The 25,039-nt window shown below is 37.3% G+C and overlaps 2 protein-coding genes across 16 annotated transcripts in view; one reads left to right on the forward strand and one right to left on the reverse strand.

The window, feature by feature from the left end:
• LOC111863404 (uncharacterized protein C9orf85 homolog) overlaps positions 1 to 5,752 on the forward strand; it is an 11,390-nt gene extending 5,638 nt beyond the window's left edge. Inside the window, exon 2 of the mRNA XM_023849700.2 lies at positions 4,270 to 5,752. Within this exon, the coding sequence (XP_023705468.1) occupies positions 4,270 to 4,400 (131 nt within the window). The 3' untranslated portion in view covers positions 4,401 to 5,752. The remainder of the gene's footprint in view (positions 1 to 4,269) is intronic.
• Positions 5,753 to 18,034: 12,282 nt separating this feature from the next.
• The window catches only part of LOC111863401 (plasma membrane calcium-transporting ATPase 3), a 400,552-nt gene continuing 393,547 nt past the window's right edge, over positions 18,035 to 25,039 (reverse strand). For 10 of the 15 annotated variants that reach the window (XM_023849682.2, XM_023849683.2, XM_023849686.2 and 7 more), the window contains one exon: positions 20,759 to 20,837. Coding sequence is in view for 5 of the 15 variants with exons in the window: in XM_023849698.2 (XP_023705466.1) it covers positions 20,622 to 20,837 (216 nt within the window). In the remaining 10 variants the exon portion in view is untranslated. Of the gene's footprint in view, positions 20,838 to 25,039 lie in introns of all 15 variants that reach the window. The other 5 variants (XM_023849698.2, XM_023849697.2, XM_023849693.2 and 2 more) reach the window with 2 other exon arrangements.

Below are 25,039 nucleotides of genomic sequence, written 5' to 3' on the forward strand. Positions count from 1 at the left end.
CTTTTGCGTTTCTTTGGAATATACTGACGAAAAATCACTCTTCCTTTGAACAACACTATGACTTCATCAACAGCAAGACGTTCTGCTGGATTGTAAAGTTCACAAAATTTGTTGTTGAGATTGTCAAAAATGTTTCTAATTTTCCAGAGCCTATCATACTCTGGGTCATCTCGATTGGGAGGAGCTTCATTATTTTCAAAATGTAGGAATCTCAAAATATGGAAGAAACGGTCTCGTACCATGGTGTTACGGTAGAATGGAGTGTAGTATTGCTCATCTCTTGACCAATAATCTTTGAGGGTGTCCCATTGATCATGGCCCATTTGAATAATTATTGCCAAAAAGTTATATATCTCTTCAATTGTAACGTCAGGCGGTTGAACAGAAGGGCCTGGAGCATCTTGGCATGCCATAAATTGGTGGAAATATCTGTTGGTTTCTTGTAACAAAATTTGGAATGGTTGTTGGAAAAACAGAATGAAAAGGGAAAAAGGAGAGGACTGTGCATTTATATTGGGAGCAGCTGATCTGTTGATTCCACTCGGAGGACCAGTGAAGTCTAGTACCTTTGGCGATTCCCCACGTCTTCTATCATGAAACCTAATTTCCGTTTTCTCTGCCTTGTTTGATGATGATGATGACGACAACATATTTGCTCGAGGTTCAATGAACTCATTGATATCTTCTAACTCTTCATCAGATTCCTCTTCCATCAATATTTCCTCCAGTTCTTCTGCATCGAGAAGTTTGGAATATCGGGCACGTTTTTGAAGTTCCATCTTGGGGGGGGGGGGGTTTCCAGCAAAATTGAATAAATTATATTGATTGACAAAGACTCACAAAATAGTGATGCAAAGTAACTGTAATAGTATGGTACAATAGGCCAGAAGTGGCAGCAGTACAAGGGACTTAGTCCCACCCCACTAGCAATAAAAAATAATAATTGTAATAGTAGTTGAAAAGGTGCCAGTCTGACACTGATATGGCAAGTCACAGTGATGAAGATGCCTTTTACTCACAAAGTAATACTGGCTGAGTGGGTTTATAATTCTTCCGAGACACAAAATAATATAAAAAGAAATATGTGACAGTCTGACACTAACTTTTTAAGTGAAAAGAAATATTGCACAATCCAACACTGACTTCCTAACTGATAATTCGCCACTGAAAACCAATCCCTGAATACATCACACTTCCTTGAAAGCTCTGGAAGCACTGACGAATATTTCCTCTTCAGTTCTCAGAACAAAGCGGGGCTATATTTGGCTGATTAGGTCATAAATGTAAATAGTTTCGAAACCAGGACTGAGATAAACGATTTGTTTGTTCAGAGCTAAGGAATGAACCACTGACATGACCTCACGTAGGTTTCTTTTGGTTTCAAACCCAAGGTCAAACTGTCAGCACTCCCAAAGAGTGCATGTGTCCTGCGTCACATATATGTGCCATTCGGCCAACTCCAGTTGCTGCTTGTGACATATATATGTGCCATTCGGATGTTAAAGGTTAACAGGCTAATTTGAGGGAGGGGGGTGTCCGATATTACCAATTGTCTGTATGAAACCGAAGTTCCATTAAATAACAAGTGATATAGGTCTGTTTTGAAGCGTAACGCAACCTGTATTTACACAAAAAACAACAAACTTTGTTATTACATATGATGCACATGAAAATAATTATAAAGTACCCATATCTCTTTTAACAAGAAAAACTGAACAGTATGTAGTCTATTAAGCAGAGGAATCCTGGAGTCCTGGAGAGATTGACGCCATTTGCTGAGAAGGTGTTAGGTTGAGGTGACAGGTTTTGGGCAGCTAATAAGGTTGAAGAAAGCATCTAATTTCAGTTGTTTTTTGGTAATTCGGTGCTTACAAATAATAACCACCCTGAAAGCTTAGAAGTGAGAGTAATACAGTAAAACTTCAGGAACAGATGATGAGATTTTGCAAGTTGGTAGCTCTTCTTCTTTCTCATCATTTGCTTTCCTTGTCCATTTTATCATGAGCCATAACTTCTTCAGCTATATCCCTCTCTGTCATCACTTGATATCCAGGATCACCCTTGTCTTTCTCTAGCAGCTGCCAAATAGCATGTTCTGTGACTTCTTTGTTGCCAGCTTTAAATTGTCTGGTGAAAATCACTGACCTCACTACCTTTAAATTGTAAATCGGCATCTGTGTTCCTTAATGGTTTCTTTCTGAACCATTTTCAAGTGTTTGGCTCTTCACTCTTTTCCAAACTGTTGCAAAGTTGAAAATGATTTTGGGATGTAATTCCTCAGATTTCATAATGTACGTTGCCCCTCATGTCTTCGCTTTTGTCATTTCCATCTTCTGACACAACCATCACCCCAGAAAATCGTTTCTTATACAGCCTTTTTGTTGAATAATTATCCACTGATCCAAGGGCTGGATCATGGCTGTTGTATTTTTTGGCAAAAATATATACCTAAAATTTCCATCTTGGGCAGGAATGTTGTCTAATAGTAAAAGAGGTTTTGCATTTTTTTGGTGGTATGCCCAGATCCTCAATTTGATACCTTTTTACTTCTGGCAGAAAATGTTCAAAAGACGAATCATGAAAAATGTCATATGTAAACTGTGCTTTTTTTAAATTATAATATATGGCTGGTAGTTGGTTTATACGATCTTTCAGGACTCTTTGATGATGTGACTTATCAACAGTAATTGGTGATAATTATCACCAATTATTGATTATAATCAATGTGAGCCATCAGTATTTGCATGAAGTAGCACCGAGATTGTCTCCTTACCTATTTTCCTCCCTTTATTTGACATTTCATGCTTATAGACTTGGGTGTTCTCTGGAAGTGAATGCCAAAAGAAATCAGTCATGCATTTGAACAAGTTTTTTGTAACTTATCTTTTGCTTTGCAAATATCTGACACAGTTTGTTTCTTTACAGCCATATTATTCACAAACACAAGTGATGTATACTCCTGATTTTGATTTTTAAATGAGTTCTAACTTATATTTTACACCAAAGTTTGCCCTTTTTCATTTTTGGTCCAGGTGTATTAATTAAAAAGAAATGTAACAGAACAAACAGCACAATACAAATTTAATGTGCAGTAGAATAATCTATATACTATGTACGAATAATGTTCACAGCACAACTGAAGTACACATACACTATACATCAGTCAGACTATTACAGGAAAGTACCCACATATCAACTGGAGGATAATGAGACAGCACCGAAGCATCTTGTTCTTTAAATCAAGGATTTACTATACTGAATGTATTATTATTACATTATTATGGTAAATAGCTACATGTTTTTATGCATTGTTTAATGTAAACAGAAATAAATATAATCATATATAACTTGAATGTGTCTATTACAAGTAGTAACTGTTGTGATGTGATGCATGTTTCATGACCTTACAATATGTAAAACATTTGTACCTGTTTCCACATAGCCTTAACTCCTACACTTTGTAAATCAATTTTTGGGCCTTCACAAAGCTTAATTAGATTTTGGAAGCTCACTTCCGTACCATGTTTGAAACACTGGAAATTGTGCTTCCTATACATATTGCGGTTTTTCTAGGTTAGGCACCATGTAGACTTGTAGGCTGGTATCGTCTTGGGAGTATCATACTGTCTTCATCTTCAGGGTTGAAGTTTATTTCACGTTGTTACAACCGAGATCATTGGAATATGAGTCACTGTTGCCATGAAAACTTTAAATCTCGCACTGAAAACCATGTTCTCCTTCAGTCACTAATGGAAGTTGAACACTGTAAGCATGAGCAAGCATACTGCTATCATGTAGACAGTGGTTGTGTGTGAAAGGATGTGTGTCAAGCAGAAACCATATTTTCTGTAAGGAAACAATTCTCAGTTGGATGCATAATGTAGCAGCCTCTGATGTTAAAAATTTGCTTACTGATTCAAAGATAAAGAGAAGTGACATAGTATCCTACTGGAAAATAGTATGTTAAGGGAGGCTAACATATCCATATGAAATAGTGTATGATTTCAGGTGTATACTCCTAAACTTCATGACTGTTGAGATTGTGCATCTTGTAACTCTTCTTTATATAAAGCATTATGAGGCAGACCAGTCAGTATTTGCTTCACGCCTTTTAACTGTGCTCTAATACAGAGTGTGACCCATGCAACAATTAAAAGTCAAAGAGCTGCGTCTGTGGCTGTAACTCGCTGGTCACATGCTGTGTTCATCAATAGCTACAGTTAAGTCTCTATACAACATGTGCCATTTTAATTAGAATATTTGTTTTAGGTGAAGCAGTGGAAGATATTGAAAAAATCAAAGAAGAGGCCATGAAGAAACTTTCTTCACTGAATTTAGAACTGGAAGAGGACGACTGTGATTCTGTCGATATTTCTGACCAGTCTTACAGTGATGAATGATAGTGAAATGTGCTTCTGATGATTGATACTAGAGCTTGGTCACCCTGAACTGTGGTCATCTTCAACTGACACTCAACCGGCCTTGAAACATGAATGCCATTAAAATACCACTATCCAGCTTAAAGAATGTTCTCCAAAATCCTTACGAAGCATTTTGAGGATTTCGGTGGAGGATTTACTGAGCTTCACGCAAAACTTGATGCAGACACATTGCTCAGTTTTGCCATCCGCCACAGACAAAATGAAACACAAGGTTGGAGATGCACTCGTATAAATACAGTACGTTTTCACAGCCCGGTGTCACCTGGCAGACGGATGCAGTAGGCTTGCAGAAATGTGACCTCAGCTCCCCTCTCATCTTCCACCAAGGCAGTTATAACAATAACAGTCTGGGAGCTTTCCAATAGCATCATGTACAAGGCACACACCTAGAATAATGTGGCTACAGAGCTTTATTGCTCTGTTTGGAAACCAAAGTTTCTTTTGACAAAAATGCCACGTTTATAGTTATCTTTTTGCTGGATATTATTTACATTTGTGGCTAGTACACATGCATTCATATATGCAATACAAAAAGATCAGACACCTACCCATTAGAATGTAATTTTCTTTAGTTATGGCCATATTGGTTTAGGTGTATGAATGATTCCACGTGATCTGCCACGTAACTTATACCTTTTTTCCTTGGAATGTTGTTCGTTTCCAATGTTACATCTCTGACACTTTCTGAAATCGCTTTCCTTCTTGGATACATTTTAGTTTGGGGAACAGGAAGACTCATTAGTGTTTATACCTCATAAATAAGGTGCATGGGAAACAGTCACATGCGTTTCTTCAAGGAATTTCTTATGGAGTGTGCCAAGTGAGTTGTTATGTTGTCACAGTGCAGCATTCATGACACTGATTTTAGTTTTTCATGCAGTTTCCATTAAATTTCATCTCCAAATAAGACTCTTGATTAGCTCTCTTTAAGGTCAGATTTTGCCATGAACACTAATGTTTCTTTCCTTGCTGACTGATATGTGGATGCTTGGTGTGTGGATAATCTACAATGGAAATTCTGCTGGTTTTAAATCTACCAAATCACTGAATTGTATTTGTGTAGCTGAGAATTGCTTCTCAAAATGAATATTTAAGTATTTATAGGTATCTGTGGTCTTAGTTTGCAACAGAATTAGAAGCATATGTATTGTGTAATGACAGCTGCCATGAAGGTGTGTATAGAAATCAGTGCTGAAGCAGCGACTTCCCTCTGGCTGGAGTTGTATCAGAAACAGTTGTTAATAACGTCTGTAATTTGTTGTGTGAAAAGTATGTTACTGATGGAAAATAAAATATCTCCCAAAATGTTATGAGTCATAGATACACCAGAATATTCATAAATTTACTTGGATATCTCCTGATGAAAATACTTGCAACCAAATTGACCACATTTTGATAGACATGAGACAACATTCAAGTATACTTGATGTCTGTTCAATCAGGGCACCAGACTGTGATACTGACTATTATCTAGTGGTGGCATAAGTTATGGAGAAACTGGCAGTGAGCAAACTGACAATGCAGAGAGTTCATATGGAGAGGTTCAATCTCAAGAAATTAAACAAGGTAAAGTGTAAAGAGCAGTATCATATTTAAATCTCAAATAGGTTTGCAGCTTAGGTAAACTTAGACAGTGAGGTGGACATTAATAGAGCTTGGGAAATTATTGGAGAGAATATAAAAATTTCAGCCACAGAGAGTCTAGGTTATTATGAATTGAAGAAGTATAAGCCAGTGTTCGATGATGGATGCTCAGAATTAGTAGACCAAAGGGAACAAGGCAAATTGCAGTGTTTATAGCATCCAAGCAAAATTAATGGGGATAATCTGAACAGTATAAGACATGAAGCCAGCAGACATTTCAGGAATAAAAGAGGGAATACCTGAAATATATAATTGATGAGCTTGCAACAAACAGTATGAGCAAGTACATTAGAGACCTGTACAGAAGAATAAATTAATTTAAGACGGGTTACCAACCTAAAAGTAACTTGGTGAAAGATGAGATTGATGATCTGATTGCAGATTCCCACAACATCTTGAATAGGGGGAAGAATTGCTTCTTTGAATTTTGAATGTACATAGGGTCAGTGAAGTTAGGCAGATAGAAATACATGTAACTGAGCCATTAGTACCTGATCCTAGTTCATTTTTAGGTTGAAATTGCTATTGCAAAGTTGAAAAGGTATAAATCACCAGGTAGTGATCAAATTCTGGCAGAACTAATTCAAGCAAGAGGTGAAATATTACGTTCTAAGAGCCATAAGCTAATTAATTCTATATGGAACAAGAAGAAATTGCCTGATCAGTGGATGGAGTATATTATTGTACCAGTTCACAAGAAGGGTGATAAAACTGACTAGTAATTATAGTAGGATATCACTGCTATCAACTTCATACAAAATTTTATCCAGTATTCTCTCAAGTTTAAGTCCATACATAGATGAAATTATTGGAGATCATCAGTGTGGGTTTCGATGTAACAAGGTCAACTACTGATCAGATCTTTTGCTTTCGTCAGATACTGGAGAAAGAATAGGAGTACAATGAGACAACACATCAGCTATTCGTAGACTTCAAGAAAGCCTATGATTCAGTTAGGCGGGAAGTATTGTACTATATCCTCATAGAGATTGGGGTACCCATGAAACTAGTTAGGCTGATTGAAATGGTTTAAACGAAACGTACTGTAAAGTCTGTATAGCTAAACATTTGTCTGAAAATGTTGCTTTATTGCCACTGCTTTTCAACTTTGTTTTATAATATGCCATTAGGATGGTCCAGGAAAACCAGATGGGACATGTCAGCTGCTGGTCTGTGCTGATGATGTGAATGTACTGAGAGATAACATATGTACCATAAAGACAAACACAGAAACTTTAATTAAGGAGGTTGGTCTAGAAGTGAACACAGAGAAAACTAAGTAATTGTTGCTGTCTCATCGCCAGAATGCAGGGCAAAATTATGACATAAAGATAGCTAAGAGATATTTTGAATGTGGCACAGTTCAGATATTTGGGAATGACAGTAACAAATAAAAACTTGATTCGGGAGGAAATTACAGGGTGGTGCACGAAATGATCCAATGATGTTTTGTAGCATGGTAACATAGTAGACCATGGAGATTTTTTTTAAATTGGCTGAGTGGGGGGGGGTGGTGTCCAACTGGGCCCACTCAGTACGGCGGCCACTGATTGGCCTATTGTACCTGCCCCCGGGTGATTATAATGGAGAATTTGGTGGAATGAAGATTGGCAGAGGAATCCGAAGTCCTCGGAGAAAACCCGCCCTAGCGCCACTTTGTCCACCACAAATCCCACTTGATCGGACCCGGGCCGCCGAGGAGACCATAGAGATTACTTCTTACTCTTCCTGAGTGCACTAGTGTCACGCTGTTCCTGCTCATGCTCCATTTTCCACAAGAAGGTTGATAGAGGAATGTTTTCTGTAGAACAACACATAAAACGGCGTTGTTCTTTACTAAAACAAGAAGGGAAAACTGTGTTTGATTTATCCAATTGCAGCCTCCATGACTCTTCATTGGGACACAGTGGTTACAGAAAATCAAGGAATATTTCTACTCCGGTGTGCATTTGGCAAGGATTTCAGTTTCGCCAAGCACTTTATATACTTGCTGAATTACAGAAACTACTTCTGTGTATTTGTTCGTTATGTCATGACATTGAAATTTCAGCGATGACAGCTTCTATTTCCAGTATTTCTGGAATGCCAGTTCTGTGACGTCTGACATCTTGGTGTACATTCAGATTCACCATCTGTTTTGTTGTTTCTCACGCACTGCGCACAACTGCGTCTGGGCAGCAACCTTCTCCGATGCACTTTCGCCAAACAGGAGTTGGCGTGATCACACTATGTAAAGTTAAATACGTAAAAACCACCTTGTCCAACACACGTTTCCTTCAGATCACTAAATGCAATCAAAAGTCAAAGCCAGAGTTACTGTACGACTGGTGGTTTACTGCCGATCAGTTCATCTTGGCATCAGGCCCCTTGAGGCCCACGACCAGAGTTTCTTTTTTCAACTGAACCCTTGCAGTAATAGTCCTTATGTAACATCATCTCTGACAAGAGGATGGGTTTGTCTCTTATGAATATGCTTGGCCTTTAGTCAACGCACATATAACATGTTATTAAAAATTCTTCCTTTTGCACTACACATAAGTCCTATGTCAGCAGAGGCTTCACAGAGCACATCATGCATAACTTACATATCTTATGCAACAATGGCAGCTTAGTCATTTGAATGGCCGTAAGCTCGACCACTGCCAAGTTTAAGCCTCTTATATTTTCTGTGTCTGGTTTCACCGCGAACATGTTCATTCTCATGATTTTGTATGACTTCTGCTTGTCGCCTGCACAGTTTTCTTGTGTCTTTGTTATATAGGCTCCGCATGAACAACACCAAAAAGGCAAGTCACGTGATTCGTAGCCAGCAAGTTCATTGGCTCTGACTGTTGCCTATCAACGAGCTATAATATTCGTCCACTGAAACACAACTTCCGCTGTTGCACGTTGAAACATGTTTATTGAGCCGTTGCCTAGAAACATTTTGAGCAAATCTGTTACATTGCTCCCTCCTTAAGGCTCTTCATCCTGAATAGCTTATCGGTGCACTACCTTTCGTTCTCCCGAGGGCTGCACTTGGTTTCATCTCACCTTCTTTCCCATTTTTTTTTATGGGCGGATTCTACCATCGCTCCCTCCTTCATGCCAGCTTCTCCCAAGCGGTTCCCTTATAAGTTCCATTTAGTCCAGGTTCTCACCATCATCCAAAGGTTTTCCTCATTTTTCTCTCTCCCATGGTGGGCCATAACTCGTGGAGTGGCCAGTGCTCTCACATACCCGGTTCTTCTTACGCTAACACTGCTAGTAGGTATTTCTTCCATTTTGCAGTGGATTGATCCGTCCACAATGCCCAGTCCTTGATTTTCTGTTGTGGAGGGGGCCGACCCCTCCATAAGGTCCAGTTACTCATGTTCTGCAACTTGGTGGTCATCCCAGTTGCTCGCTTCACGAACTTCAGTTCGAAAGCCTTCCGGTCGAACTCCTGTGATGTCCTCTCGATCTTAAGAATCAGCTGTCGTCTTGTGCCTGGTTCTTTATTCGCTTGCTGCCTCGTAGCTACTGTCTTAGGCCTTGGTCCCTTATGCCATTGTTGCATTCTGAGCCCTTCCAAGGTTTTTGTACATTGTCCTGGTCGTATGTCTTGTGATGGTGTCCCGTGCGCTGTGTAAATGCAGTGCAAGATCGATACAGAGATAATGTACATCGAAGAAGGTACATATAGGAAGAAGTTTAATCAGGTTTATTCCACATCCTACAGTCATTTTGACTAACATTGGATCCATGGAATGCAATGCACTGGGGGGGGGGAGAGTTCGCAGCGACTGGTGTGCTGCGTGGCGCATTCGAGTTTTGCCGATGGCTCAGCATGCTTGATGGCCGACAACATTTGGAATGAAGGAAAATAATTAACTTGAAGACTTCATGCATGGGAGTTTGGTTATGATGTATCAGCAGTAGGCAGTAGTTGTCAGTGTCATGATCCATTAGTTCCCAGTTAAACAGTGCAGTGTGGTACAACATGGTTCACTACACTTTAGAGTAACTTTTTTTTATATGATACCTACATGAAATACGATCTGCTGGTAAGTGTTGGCGAAAATTTCTTGATGAAAGAGTTCCCAGCAGACAAAAAGTTCATAATTTGGTGAATAAACTTAGAACAACAGGACTCTTAACAGACAAGAAACAAAATAAGCGCAGAGTGCTTACTTGGGAGAAGTTAGATGACATAGCGGCCAGACATGAACATACACCTAGATAATCACTGAAACATCTAGCTCAAGAGACTGGGGTGTCAAAGTTTAGTGCAAGAACGGCAACACAATTGCTGAAGCCATTCAGTGAAAGTTGGTGTCTGGTGTGCTGTAAGTGCAAGAAGTTTTTTTGTACGTGTGCCTTTAACAGAACAATTTCATAAGATATTTACACGTATAGGGACAGCGTTTTCAACACCTCCTGTGATCTGTGAACAAAGGTAAAACTTCCCATCATTCCAAATGTAATCGGCATGCTTAGTCATTGGCAATATTCGCATGCGCTCTGCAGCAAGCAACACTTCGGGCCCTGTGAAGCACGGGGCTGTGCATGCCTCAAGTTTAACCACCCTGTATTAAACTGTTGGTGCCAAGCACCTAAAAGATCAGTACAGTGTTTTACAATATTAAATATTAAATATTTATTTTAAGTTAGTCATTCAGATGATTAAACATCAACATTTTAGAAAATCTAAAGATTAAAAGATTTAACAAATTTGGACAAAATTAACTCAGTCATTACAATCTTACTTCATCCAGTAATTGAATTATATATATAAACCCAAAAATATAAACATTGGTCAGTGTAAAACTGACAAGAAGTTGACAATAAATGTCAAATTGCCTGACGATGGCAATTAGGCCAAACCATGTTGTGACAATAAAGAACTTCATATAATTAATGCGATATTTGCATTGATGGAACCTCTCTTACACATGATGTTCTTGCATAGTATATCGCTATACACTACCTGCCAGGTAGTACATTCCAAGGCCACTTGACAATTCTGGGATATTACAGGAACAAAATTCTCTGTATATATAGGATTACTGTTACTTCTGGAAGATAGTTTCTTTTGGGGAAAGGTGGAGCCCTTAGTGGTCCAGAGGTAGGAGTCTAATCTGCAGTTCAGAAGGTCTTGAATTTGAAATTTGTTGGTCCCAGTTCACACTTCCTCACCTCTAACAATCATAAAACTGTGTGTGTATTGAATACCAGTCCACCCAAAGTGATTCCAGTCTGAAATTAAATTATAAGGCCCCACTGCCAGCCATCATGTTCATCTTCTCCATTATCCTGTCCACTGGTTGCTTCCACCTAAGATGTGAATTTATACCTTTATCCAAACTAAGGAGGTAAAGGTCAGGATGGTCAAAAAGTATGTCCAGAGGCATAAGTCACAAGGATTTAAATTTTTACTTTGCAAACGCAAATACATGTGTGTCATTAGGATGAAGCCACTGAACACAGACACCAAAGATGGTAAGATGATCCTCGAAGCCTGAATAAGTATGATTTGGCTGCCAGATACAGTCTGTGTGGTGTTGGGTATGTGGATTGCTCAAATACTACTGTGGGAAAGAAACAAGAGGGACAAAATGTGGGGAGCTCTACCACTTCTATCCTACATGCTATAATTTTTAATCAAGTAAAAGTATTTGACATAAGCCATACTATATTGAACATAAATTGATCCCTTTAGGGGAGACTGACATAGGTCGCCACAACTTTGCACATTACGAATAGCTATTCTCAAACAAAATTTTTTCACTGTAAAAAAAATGGAGAATGAAGTGTGTGTGAACTCTGCAATCAATAAATGATATGAACTGTGCAAACAATATATTATATGTCCTTGATCTTGCTCTCCTTTACACTACATGTTTCGGCCCCAAATGACGATCATCAGGTGTATACACTCACGTTGCTGTTACACTGCACTTAGTTTAAAATTTAACATTTAAATTTAAATTTAAAATTGTCACGGTTACTCGCCCTATGTCTGTAGTGCTGCAGGGGCTAGTTCTTGTTTCCAGCACTGTACAGGTGTTATTTTGTGTAGTCTCCCTGTGTGCGTGCCGCTGCTATTCTTTACTACGTACTAAAGAATAGCAGCGGCACGCACACAGGGAGACTACACAAAATAACACCTGTACAGTGCTGGAAACAAGAACTAGCCCCTGCAGCACTATAGATATAGGGCAAGTAACCCTGACAATTTTAAATTTTAAAATTTAGAGAAAAATTTTAAAGGATTTTAAAATTAGAACTAAAGATTTTATAAGTGCCAACGTCTGTAACAAAAATAATCTATAAATCAGACAGATATCAACGAAGTAGATGTTGATAATAACAACGAAAGGAACAATGTGTTTTTAAATGTTAAATTTTAAACTAAGTGCAGTGTAACAGCAACATTAGTGTATACACCTGATGATGGCCGTTTGAGGCCGAAACATGTAGTGTAAAGGAGAGCAAGATCAAGGACATATAATATATTGTTTGCACTTGGGACAGAGTTCATATCATTTATCGTATAGAGTGCAACAGGATGCTTAAATATAATATTGTCTGCAATCAAAATATTTATATTTAAGAAATTAGAAGTAAAAAAGGAATATAATTTCGAATCTTGAGTGAAAATATTTAGTCATAGTGCACCTGACCTCTTTATAGTTTCATGATTTAAGGCACAGGTACCACTAAATTGGAACAAAATTATATTTATTATTCTGCTTGCTGTAAACTTCATCTTCACATTCTGATGGTTTAAGGTGATTAGGTCTCTTTTCAATTTGATGCCATTGAAGGTAGAGGAGCCTTCATGGAACCACCTGACCAAAGTTAACGTGAAATATTTCCATTTTTGCAAACAGCCAATGCCAAAATTACAAGAATGTATAATGAGATTTTCACATAGGAGAGTAGCATGAATTTTCTGATTAGTTGTGTCACTTGGCTTTTTACTTACAACTTGATCCATAATTAATAGTCAGCAAATACCAGATATGTTCACTAGACTGACGAAAATTCTACATGCCAGACTTAATACACTACAGAAACTGCACCTACCCACACTGTTTTAATTGTGCCACACTAGCCTACTTACCACCACATAATATTCCAAGACATAAATTACTATCCCTTATATTATGCGATACATATGCAATAAATCATTTATCTATGGTGAAATAAAAAGAAAGTGAGAAACACCATTCAAAGATTTTTTATAGTGGGTCTTGGTTCTTTATGAGTAGACAAGTGGATTTGTTGAGTCCTGTGCATGGTCCACAAAAGTAATCAACTAAAAATTCTTTCTGGAATATTCCGCTGGCACACCATCAGTAAGTGATCTTTCTTTTCATTGTACGTTGTATATTACTCTTTTCAACTTCTTCTGAAGTTATGATTGACACGAAAACTCAGCATGTTTATCAGTCTCATGACATGGTGGATTGAAGCTGCACAAAGTAATGTTGCCATATAAAATTACCATGAGAGTGAACTTAAAATTCTCAAGTCCATATTTTGTTACACAACTTTTTTTTTTCCAGATGCCATTATATCACTTTTGAATTTCTTGCATAGCATATCTTCCTGCTGGCATTTTCTGTGAACCTGTAGATACACAACAGAAATACTCAGATTTTCTCTTCATCACCAAATCGAAAATGGTTCTGAAATCCATCTGTCTAAATTGATTGCTTGCTCCTTTGTGACTTCATGGTGTGTGGGGCTTAAACACAACAGGACAGTCTTTCATCATACTGTCATGTGATAAGTGACCAGACATTGGGGTTAAGACTGGTAACTGGATTTACTCGACACTGAATTGTCTTATTTTCAAATAATTACATAGTTTCCAGGTAAGCATTATTGTTCCACAATCTGCAATATCACTACTGCTTTGTTCCTTACTGGCTGTCATCAGACATGTTGCTATATTTTGGGCTCTGAAAACAAGCACTTCTTTGTTAGCTTGCAGGCTCTCTGTATATTGCTTTGTTGTGAACTGATTAGAAAACAGTGCCCCTAACAGTTCCTTGACCAGTGTGTGTATATAAGATTGTTGGGGATTGGTGCATGACAGTACGTAGCAATGGGTAAACCTGTGACATTTCTCTGATCACAAGCTTCTGATTTTTAGGCATCCTATCACAACACATAATGTGTTTCTAATTTCATGAAGCTCAGTAACACAGAAAGTATAGTTAAACTGACTTTGAAAAGTAGGATGCCACATTGACATAATTGTTATTTATTGAATCAAAGATTTCTGTGTCCACATTAAAAAGGTAGTTTCAGAAACTTTGATGTATCTAAACTATTAGTTTAGTTGCAACAAAAGTTGTGACTTAGGCACAAATGAATTTCTTTGCAATGGAAGTAAATATTCTCCAAAGTCTCAAACTCAAACATTGAACTTAAGTTTCTGGGGGTGGGGAATCCAAAACGAACTTTTAGAAATCTAAAGGCTGGTCTGTCACATTCACAGTACGAAGTGGCTGCTGTGGGTAGCTCTCAGAATTTGTTCCCTTACATAAACTCAATGCATCATTTATATGAAACACTGAACTACAAGGAACTAAATGGTCTGTTCTCATAATTCAAAGATCACACAATGACAGAAAACTGCAGTTGTGTGTAACAAAGTTTCATTTTGAGCTCCTGAAATTCACTAATCCCAACTTGCATATATGCAAAAAAATTATAATGGGTTCTTTTGGCCTCTTGTTGAAAAAATCATAGATAGACTGGGACTAAGCGACTAAGTTGAGAGCGCTGTGTACTATACTAACTGCCAATGTGAAGAACTCCACACTCCTACACAGATGCAGATGTATAGTAACTTGTATTACAGTTAACATGTAACAGTAATATTCAGAGGGAAGACAAGTCACTTTCTGTGTTAGGGATTTTCTTGAATTGTAAAGAATAATAATTTTATATTATTTGTGTGAATTTGATGTACTGTTACAACTTATTGATAAGGGGAGTAAGATGAAATATACTGTATCTAAAAATGTGAATCAAGATATATTTATTTATTTATTTCAGTTATGAGTATTTTTTGTAACTCAAATTTTGTAGGAATCAATGAAATGTTTATATTAATACAGCTTCTGGTAAAAGAAAAATGTTTTAATCTAAAATCATGGAATCACACCTGAGAACATACTTTTAAGCGTTCATCAGATTTTAATACATAAAACAATTAATACAATTAAATAAGTATTTCAACTCAACATAAAGAACTATTAACCTTAATGAATAATGGAAGCAGGCATCTTTCTGTTTTTACATAAGATGCTGGTCACAAGCAATTCCCAAACAGTAACTATGTTCAGATGTCACTAGATGCATATAAATTTTGACTGCAGTCTGATAAACAATTCAGATTAAAGAGATTTCTGCATGGTTCTTGTGTATTATAATATAGAAATGAGAAATTCCCTAGAGAATCTAAATACTGTGTTGGTAATTCAGATTGGTACTGTTCTAATCATGCACTAAATTTGTATGTAGTTGTTGGCAATTCCAATGTTTGCCATGAATTTCAGGTAAAATAGAAACAGGCAATCACAAAGTAATGTTAACCTTATATTTTTTATTGTTGTTGATATCCGATAATGTTTTGAAATAACGAAATACACAGTCAAATGGGCCAGTATTGAATAATTTAGTTGAAACCTATTTTATTAGAATGGCCCCTGCTGGAAAGAGGAAGGAGCTATTAGTTCTCAAGGGCTTCTATGAGGGTTCTAGGAGTGTAAGATTGAATGATATCGCTTAATGGGGGTGAACAGCTGTCCATCAAGAAGAAAAAATGTCTGACCAGCAGAAAAGACTGGTCACTAAGAGGTCTCTTTTGTGGGAAAATGAGGACTTGGTAGTGGGGGGCTTTGCTGTCCGTGTTGGTGAATGGCAGAGAGCATGCAGGATATCCTGTTAGCAGTAGGTGCCCCACTTGGTTGAACATAGATCCATTACCTTTGAATAAGATCTAAGAGTTAGGACATGGATAATGTCCAGAAACATAATATTTGTACTATCACCTTTGGCTCTGCATGGGTAGAGCCGATGGCAATTAATAGGGTCTTAATCTAGGCTGTAGTCAAGGGAGTTCGTTTCTAAGAACATGTAATCTGAAAATGCAGGTTCCAAGAAGTCAATTATATGTGTCTTAATATTTTTAGTCATTCAAGTGAATTCTGACAGAGCAGCCATGAAGAAAGGGATATGAGACTCCAACGCCATTTCCATGCAACAAACTGGATATGTTTCACAAGCCCAATAAATTTGCTTTAACAGGATTTTGTTGTAAATCAGAACAGTATTCAGTCCTTGGTTAATGGATCCCTGGGGGCATGACATTTCTTACACTAAAAGTGAGTTATGCAAAATTACACCAAAAAGTTTATGATCTTATAAAACTACATAATTACTTTATGATGAAGTAATGCTATGACACATTCAACATATACAGTGGTTGTGTGGAACAATTTCAAACAGACAGATATTGGGTTTTCGGACTTTATCCATCGTCCTGGTTTTAAGATAACTAAGAAAAGGGACCCAACAGAATAGGTGTTTTCCCTCAACTGAGGATGGAAACAGATCCAGTTTCTGAAACGTCGTGTTTTTCTTAGTTATCTTAAAACCAGGATGCTGGATAAAGTCCGAAAACCCAATATCTCTGTGTGTTATACATCATCATCAGAATCCTATAGTAACTAATTTCAAACAGATATAAAATGGATATAAACTACTGTTTCACCCATAATCACATTAAGTTCTGCAAGGTCTAAACTTTCTTACCCTAAGTATGGTTATTTAATACTGAGAATTCACAGAATACACTGTTTATATTGGGGTTTGGCTCGAACCAGGTTTCATCAATGCAGAAATGCTAAACTGGGATTTCAGTGTTTCAAATACAGGATTTTCCACAGGGTCACTTACTGAAAATTCACAAACCATGAGAATGACTATAATTAACTGTATCCTAGTTTAATATGCCTACCACAAGTTTCTTTGGTGATGTGCCACTTCTGAAGTAGGCCAGTGTTAACTGCAACTATAAGTCCATTTTTACATGATGATGCATACGAGTATACAAATTTTCTTAAGGGATGCTTATTATCTAGTCAGTTAACAATATTTATTTAAGCCATGAAAGGAAGTTATTAGATTTACATTGAGTTATATTACATTTTGGACTGATTTGTCAATACTGAAAATATGGATTTTGAAGAGAACTATGTCACCAAAGTATTTTGAAAGAATTTTATACAAAAGATTGCAATTAGGGACTGCATCTGGTGACTCTTCTGTAGAGCAACAACAGTAACTGCAAGTGGTAAGAATACAACTTCATGCATCCTTTTCTTAATGGGAAACTGTGGTATCATTTATGTTGGAGAATTGCAATGAATTTTAAAAATATCGCCATTTTTAAATTTAGAGGAATAACCCATAGCTTACTTTGTAATTAAATTACTTCAAATTGAAGTCATGTTACAAGGCCCAAATCCATTGTTAACACTTCCTTAAACCATCAGGATGTTAGAATTCTTTGATGAAAATACGCAATACAGAAAGATAACCACTAAGTTCCCACTTGAACAAAATACAAGAAAATTTTCTTGTTTTCCATACTCAGAAATTAATGGAGCAGCTGGAAATAGTGAGCAAAAAGAAACCTGGTTAATGGAGGAATGATGCAGATATTTCTTCTCATCTTCTTGTCTTGACATCAAGGAATCACCTTGCCACAACTCTCTGATCATTTTAGTTTGATAAAATGTATGTTTTTACATAAGAAATAATACTCACTCTGCTACTTAAAACTTCTTACTGCGCCTTCATTTGGTCTGTTGCTTGGTAATTCATGCTCTTACTGAGGATGAAATGCAGCTGTTGCAATTTCAATAAGGGTGTTTGTTTTTTTCTTTTGCAGAACCCTGAGATTAGATCAAGCTCAATTTTAATCAGTCAAAATTACAATTTCAACAAAGAAAGCATAGACATAAGGCACATAATGCTCAACATCTGCAGATTTTACAGAAATAATTTTAACATCAGCATATAATGAATAACTAGTGGCTTTTGACATTGTCAGGTGCAAACAATCTTCTTCCTGTATAAAACCAAGCACATTTATCTACAACTGGTGCAACAGCTTCTTCCAGACAACACACCGAGGTCAAAAATAGTGATGCAGTCCTTCCTACAATCTAGCAGGTTTAAGGGGTACCATTCAAATAAAGAATGCAACACCATTTTTTCAACAAGGTATTGAGACATTAAAAATTTATTTTGTAAAAACGATTAATTAATAGCCATTAACATTGGATGGAAATAAAACCTTTAAGAAAACATAATACTCATGTGACTGGAGTAGAAAAAATTAAGGATGCTGCCTGCCAAGTCCCTGTCTAGAGCTAAATTAAAGGTTATGAGTTGTGCAACTCTCTTTAAGTTTGGTATTAACACAGAGTACAGGCATCATCTAGAATATTGTGGTCTTTGATTCGTTTACTTTCAAGAAGTTTATATAATCCAAGACTTGCCTTTGGTTGACTCAACTCTACACAAGCTTATAAACACAACAGGCTTTGTTGTCACTGCCATCATATCGTTTGTGAGATCTCTAGCTCTGCACTCTACCTCATATCACTGGAGCTAGTGACAAAAGCATAGAGGAATGGCAACAATCTCAGACACTGTAAGGCTTCAATAGTATGGTCACTGTGATAGTGGTCATGGGTACTGTTGTCACAGTTGTGTTGCTTCAGCAATCGTCATGTTAACTGTGGTAGTGGTTGTCACACTGGCAAGTCTATGGGGAGCAGAAAGGACAAAACCAGTGGCATGGCTTGTATCCTAAGTGATTACTACAGTACATGTGGTGAGACTAGTTTCCTTGTTATCCCTATGTACAGATGCAAACCTCTATCAGTCAATGAGTTGATACTTTCTTTAAATTTATTCTTAACAGCCCATGGAAAGTTCTTATAAACTAATGCATATTTGCAACATCTAGAATTTGTTTCTCTTTATACAGACAGAAAATTGCAGTCACACAACAGATTTACAGAGTGAACTAGAGCACAAAGAGGGACTTCTTCTTGAAAGAAGAGAAGTGACAACCCTGACAGTGGGCCATCACTTCCCGACAAACAACCGACAGTGCAAATTAAGATCGGTATCCATGCTTGTCGGGCAGGGCTGCATGCAAGCTTTGCAGCATCTCCACTACATTACTCAGCTACACATTGCTCAACAACCCAGTCTAACAAAATGGCTTGCTCGAAGGAGTATTTTCAGATTTACAATATTGATAGTAAAGAACATTCAACAACTTGATAAACTTTCTTCTTCAGAGCTGAAAATAGTAACAGTAACCACCAGCACCCTGTGACATTTGGTATTGCTCTCAATTCCACTTCCTCCCTCAACACATCTCCATGTCCGAGGCCCTGCCATCTTGCTATGGACTGAAGAGGAGGGAGTGTCTTCCTTTTCACTATTGCTGTGGTTACAAAAGTAATATTAACAGTGTCAACTTCAACATGATGATCCTAGTTGCTAGCAGGAACAAGAATTACACCAAGATAAAGTTGATAACAAAACCTCTCGATTCAAAGACGATAGAAGTCGAGAGGCCTGGTTGGGTTTCATGCACCGCACAGAGCCATTAGCATCCAGTTTACTCCTTACATACTTTCAAAGAAGATTCAACATGAACTCTATATCTACTATTTTGAATCCTGGCACTTGACTTTTAAACAAGGGGAGGCAAAAGGAGAAAGAATCATTTCCACACAGTTCAACATTGCTTTCAAACAAGGCTATGGCCTCCCCTTTTAAAAGACACTTGGCATAATGTCATATCTTTCTTCATCTTGAAGTTACAAGCTAAATTATCTTACAATAATTACATGCATAAAGATCTCAACTCTTGTTGCGTCGTCCAGCTTATCACCACAACCACTGCAACTACCTCATCTAATTTGTCTTTTGAAAAATTAATGAATTACACTGTCAGTTCAGTTCCACATTACATGAACTTGCACCACACAGGTGACCAGATAGTGCAACGGACGATGCCAGATGGGCGGAGGAATAAAGACATGAGGATGGCAACAGCAATGAACTTGGATAGGTTTGTAGAGGGAGGAATCTGGAGACAGAGTCGAGGTAAGACAAAATAAAAGGGGAAGTGGAAAACTTCATCTTGAATTGGATGTTGCCATCATAGAGTTCATTTTGGAGAAAGGTGTTCTTACATTTGAAGTCTGTTCTTAGTAGGCTGTAATGAATTTCACGGGTGGTGCATTCAACAAAATAATAAATATACAAGAACACAATGATGAATGCAAGGCGCAGATCTTGGTCTGACTTGTTCCTCTTGGCTGTCATCACACCGCTGCCACCACCACCACCACCACCACCGCTGCCACCACCATTACCAACACCACCACTGTGTCTGGCAAGTCTAACGCCAGGGCAGGGATGGGGCAGGATTGCTGGGACAGGACATGGGCAAAAGGATTACACTGCAGTTTCAGTGTGACTGTGAGATGACAAACGTTCCACATCGATTTCAGGAATCGGCAATTCATCCATGACATTATCTGCATACTCAATGGAAGAAGTCTGGGATAATCGCTTACTAAGAGAAGACTGCTTTCGGAGAGCCTCAGCCAGGGTGGCAGTGTCACCATACCGTGCATCTAGACCCTGACGGAAAGCATTAACTACTCGTATCTGAAACCAACAAGAAACAAGAAAAACAGAGGAAATTAAAAAAAAAATAAACATTTATGCTTTTGGAATAATAAAACATCAACATGCTTGGAATTCTGATTCACACACAACAAATTTATTCACCCTTAAAATTTCATGCTGTGGTTCCTTTGCCCTACCAGCCATGCCAATGTGACCATCCAACACCTGTCTTTATAAGATACAGACCCATACTTTTTATCATTGTGCCATACAGTGATCAATTTATTAAGGTGTCTGTGGAAGTGCTGTAGTAAAGAGTATGGCTCCATATTTCACAGTACATACCATAACACAATGTAATATCACCATGGACTTATACTAAACAAAGGTGGAAAAATGAACAAGGTGCTCAATATTATTTACAAAACATATTCTGATTAAAAAAGAAAACCAGATTTCACACATCACTGTTTCATTATTTGCATCTATCTTATACCATATTCATCACAGTGCAAGTCCCTTAATTTTAAACTATAATACAGATTACAGTTTTCCTGTGTAACCTGTCAATGCTGTACATTGAAGGTTAACCAGAGAAATTAATTATGGTGAAACAGAAAAGCAGCATTCTTAGTTGGCAGACCATTTAAGGTAATTTACAAATATTAGAGCAAACATGGAAATACTCAATCCTGTACAGATGGTTTTGTTTATTCCCTAATGTATATTTACCACAAGAAACTTCAGCTCGTAGCATATTTTTGAACTCCACAGATTGAAAGCATACACACTGCACAGAACACACATCCCATAGCTCATATTTAAAATACTGTCACGTGTTGGGTGTATAACGCGCGACAAGTAACTTCACGCCGTATTGGATATAGCAAATTTATTGCACATTCGCTCTTACAATATCACAATTTACAATTTCACAATTACTGCCATCGGCAGTATCACAAATACTCCGATGAAAGATAGACAGCTATTGACTGGTTACTCTTTCTCTAATAACTCACTCACTAGTAACTGCTACTCACAAACTGGCTAACTATTGACTGAATACTGACTGACTACTCACTCCCTGGCTAACTCGTAACTAATTGTTGAATAGTGTTCGCTGCTCCTTATTTAGCCCCATGATGGACAACACAGAAAATAGTTATGTAATGGGCACCACTGTTGCGTAACATCATGTTTACCGACTGCCTAGGAATAGTCGTTGCACGGACTCCCCGCCATGTTTACAAAGGCGTTGCTGGGCTTCACTGCTGGGAGTTGTTTATGGCTACGGAGCAACTGTGGCATCCCGTGTTACATCACCGCGGGGAAAGGGGTGTCTACCGAGTGTTGCACACTGATGGACAGAGTGGGGGTATGTGATGTCACTCGCGACATGACAGAGTTCACGCGACCCCCACCTCCCGCTATGCTATCCATGTCACAATACTAATTACTTACAGTCACATATTAACAACAGTCAATTCTGTTCTTGATAATGACTTTTATTAATGGTGAATACATAAAAGTTGGAAAATGTCTGAACTCAGTATCACCTAACAAAAATTTCACACAAGTCTGAAGCATATTACACTTCTTTACTTTCACAGATACTGCTAGTTGACAAGAGACAAGTTCATTCCATTAATTACATCATGCACACAAAATTATTTACTTGTATGTTACAGATTATCAGCACCATCCTATCCAGAGCTCTGGGCCCATCTATAGCACCGTAGCTTTGGCCCACATCTACCTCCTTTATCTTTACTTTTATTTAGATACTGATCATATACATATATATCGTTGCGTGTCGCGTCACAGTAGGAATCGGTGCCACGTTGCTGTGTTTGCGTATAGCCTAGCAACACTGTTACCTCACGCCGTCTTACGTCACCGAGCGGAGAGGGGGGGTGACGGAGCGCTGACTCATCCGCCACGTCACTGTGGGGGGGAGGGGTTCTCCTCCATTGCGCAACATGTCACAATATATAAACATACATCTGGGTGAAAGCAAGAGCAATGTAAAAACATAAAGCGGATTGCAGTACCAAATGGGGCTCTCTTATTGCCTTCCATTACATATGCCAAGAAGTATTTTAAAGCAATGTTTCTTTTGCTGTTCATAACTGACAATCTGATTTTTCCATTGTCATTTTCACAATCTTTTCATTCATTCATTTATTCAGCATTCCATATCCTTACATGGTTAAACACCAATGGATATAGAAATAGTCAACATGAGTAAACATCACATACTGCATCAAAATTGTGTAATGTCATATCAGTTAAAAATATTAACAATAAACAATTTGAACAAAAACCATCATCTGTAACACCTGTGCAAACAAAAGTTATACCTTCACAGTAGATAGTCTGTAATTTGTGACTATTATGAAGAACAAATGATGAAGTGAAGAAAAGAATCAATACCAGAAGTGAGGACACCTGATATAATTCACACTTCAGGTTTCATTTACATAAAATAAAATGTTAAAAATAAATACAGAAGTTTAAAATATGAAAACAATAACATATATGTAAATGAACTGTCACTCAGTCCACAGGGGCTTCAATATGTTCAAGAAAATCTCTTAAAACCAATATTATCGTTTCCTTACACAACACTGACCAGTGAGTAAAATTTTGCCATTGACCCTGTTATCTGTAAGACTGTGTGAACAGTCTCACAAACTCATGTACAGCGAGTTTATTAACTTTCAAGAGAAATGTAAATAATCTTTTATTCATTTAGATTTAATAAAGAATATATTAAATCAATTTCCAACTAGAAGGAGCTCACTATTCAGCTTTCATTATTAATATACAGACTCTTTATTGGAAGAGAACCATTAAATGATAGCTACTTGATGATGCTGGGTAAACTGAATATGAAAAGAACAGCTAGAACATATGGCAAAATTGGTATAAATGAACAGTGTCTTCCATTTTGATTTCCTTCTTTCAGTCTTCTTTAATATTATTCATTACATGACCATGTTGCATTTCACTAATAAGAATTCTACATATATAATGCTGGATAAAGAAATTAGCTGCATATGTAAACAAACTATTTGTTACAAAACACCTTTTTTTCTGGATGGAATCTTATAAGCGCAGTTTCTACTCACATTTATACATGCACAAACATATAACAACAAACATGCACATTTATTACTGTGCAACATTCCCCAACACTTAGTGCCTATTACAACAATTTCAAATGTGGTCTTAACTATCCTAATGAACTACTGCAGCACCAGCAATATATTCCCCAAGTGAATAATAATCAGTGTTTTGAATCTCACATATATAATGCACAGTCTGTCTCACATCCATTTCAACAGTAAGTGTTCTACTCCTCCTTACCTGGTTTCACTATATATGTCTATTTCCATATTTTATGGGATAGAAGTCAGTATTTAGACTCTGGCTGTTCATTAAATAATATATTATTTTTATCACAATATGACTATTGGTTAATCCACTATTTCTTTCAATAATGAAGTATGCATTGCCATAAAGCATCACACACTACTAACAAGTTTACCCCATATCAATTTGAAATCACTAACCCTTATTTTACAGAAAATACACTACTCATATCAACATATTTATCTTATTGCTATAACAATGTAAAGTTAAATAATGATTTTATCCATACACATTCCTATATAATAAAATTACATATTCTGTATGAGTTCTATACAAAACACTGTTGCCATTAACCATGCATTAGCAGAACACCTCATAAAAATGAACAGATAATAAACAATGACAATGACTAATATACATGATATTTATTCTAATGTTACTTCTCCCCTTTATTATTTCTGTCCCTGTCATTCAGTACTCTTCATGTTCAGTTAAATATAAAATCTATATTTAACAGAAAACTAATATCAATGGAAAAATAATGCAACACACGTATTAATATGTCAACAGCAGAATTGTGTGACATAAAATTGTAGTTAAAGAATGTATTGCCCATTTTAAGGATTTAATTCTAGGCCCTTCAGCATCATGATTTCTCTGCAGGTTGTCATTTCCAGCATCACTAAAGTGTGAATTTAACTTGACTGAAATGGAGTTGTAACAACTCATCTTAAAAGAGATATTTCAGTATTTACCTATGCTAACGGTGGGGACAGAAAAAGAAATATACAAATGTAAAGACCACAATTGCCTTGGATATGATTCAGTGTCTTTCTGCCAGCAGAATTAATCTTGCTATTCAATAT

The sequence above is a fragment of the Cryptotermes secundus genome, unplaced genomic scaffold (genome assembly GCF_002891405.2).
Source record: "Cryptotermes secundus unplaced genomic scaffold, Csec_1.0 scaffold792, whole genome shotgun sequence".
NCBI classification, from domain to species: Eukaryota; Metazoa; Arthropoda; class Insecta; order Blattodea; family Kalotermitidae; genus Cryptotermes; species Cryptotermes secundus.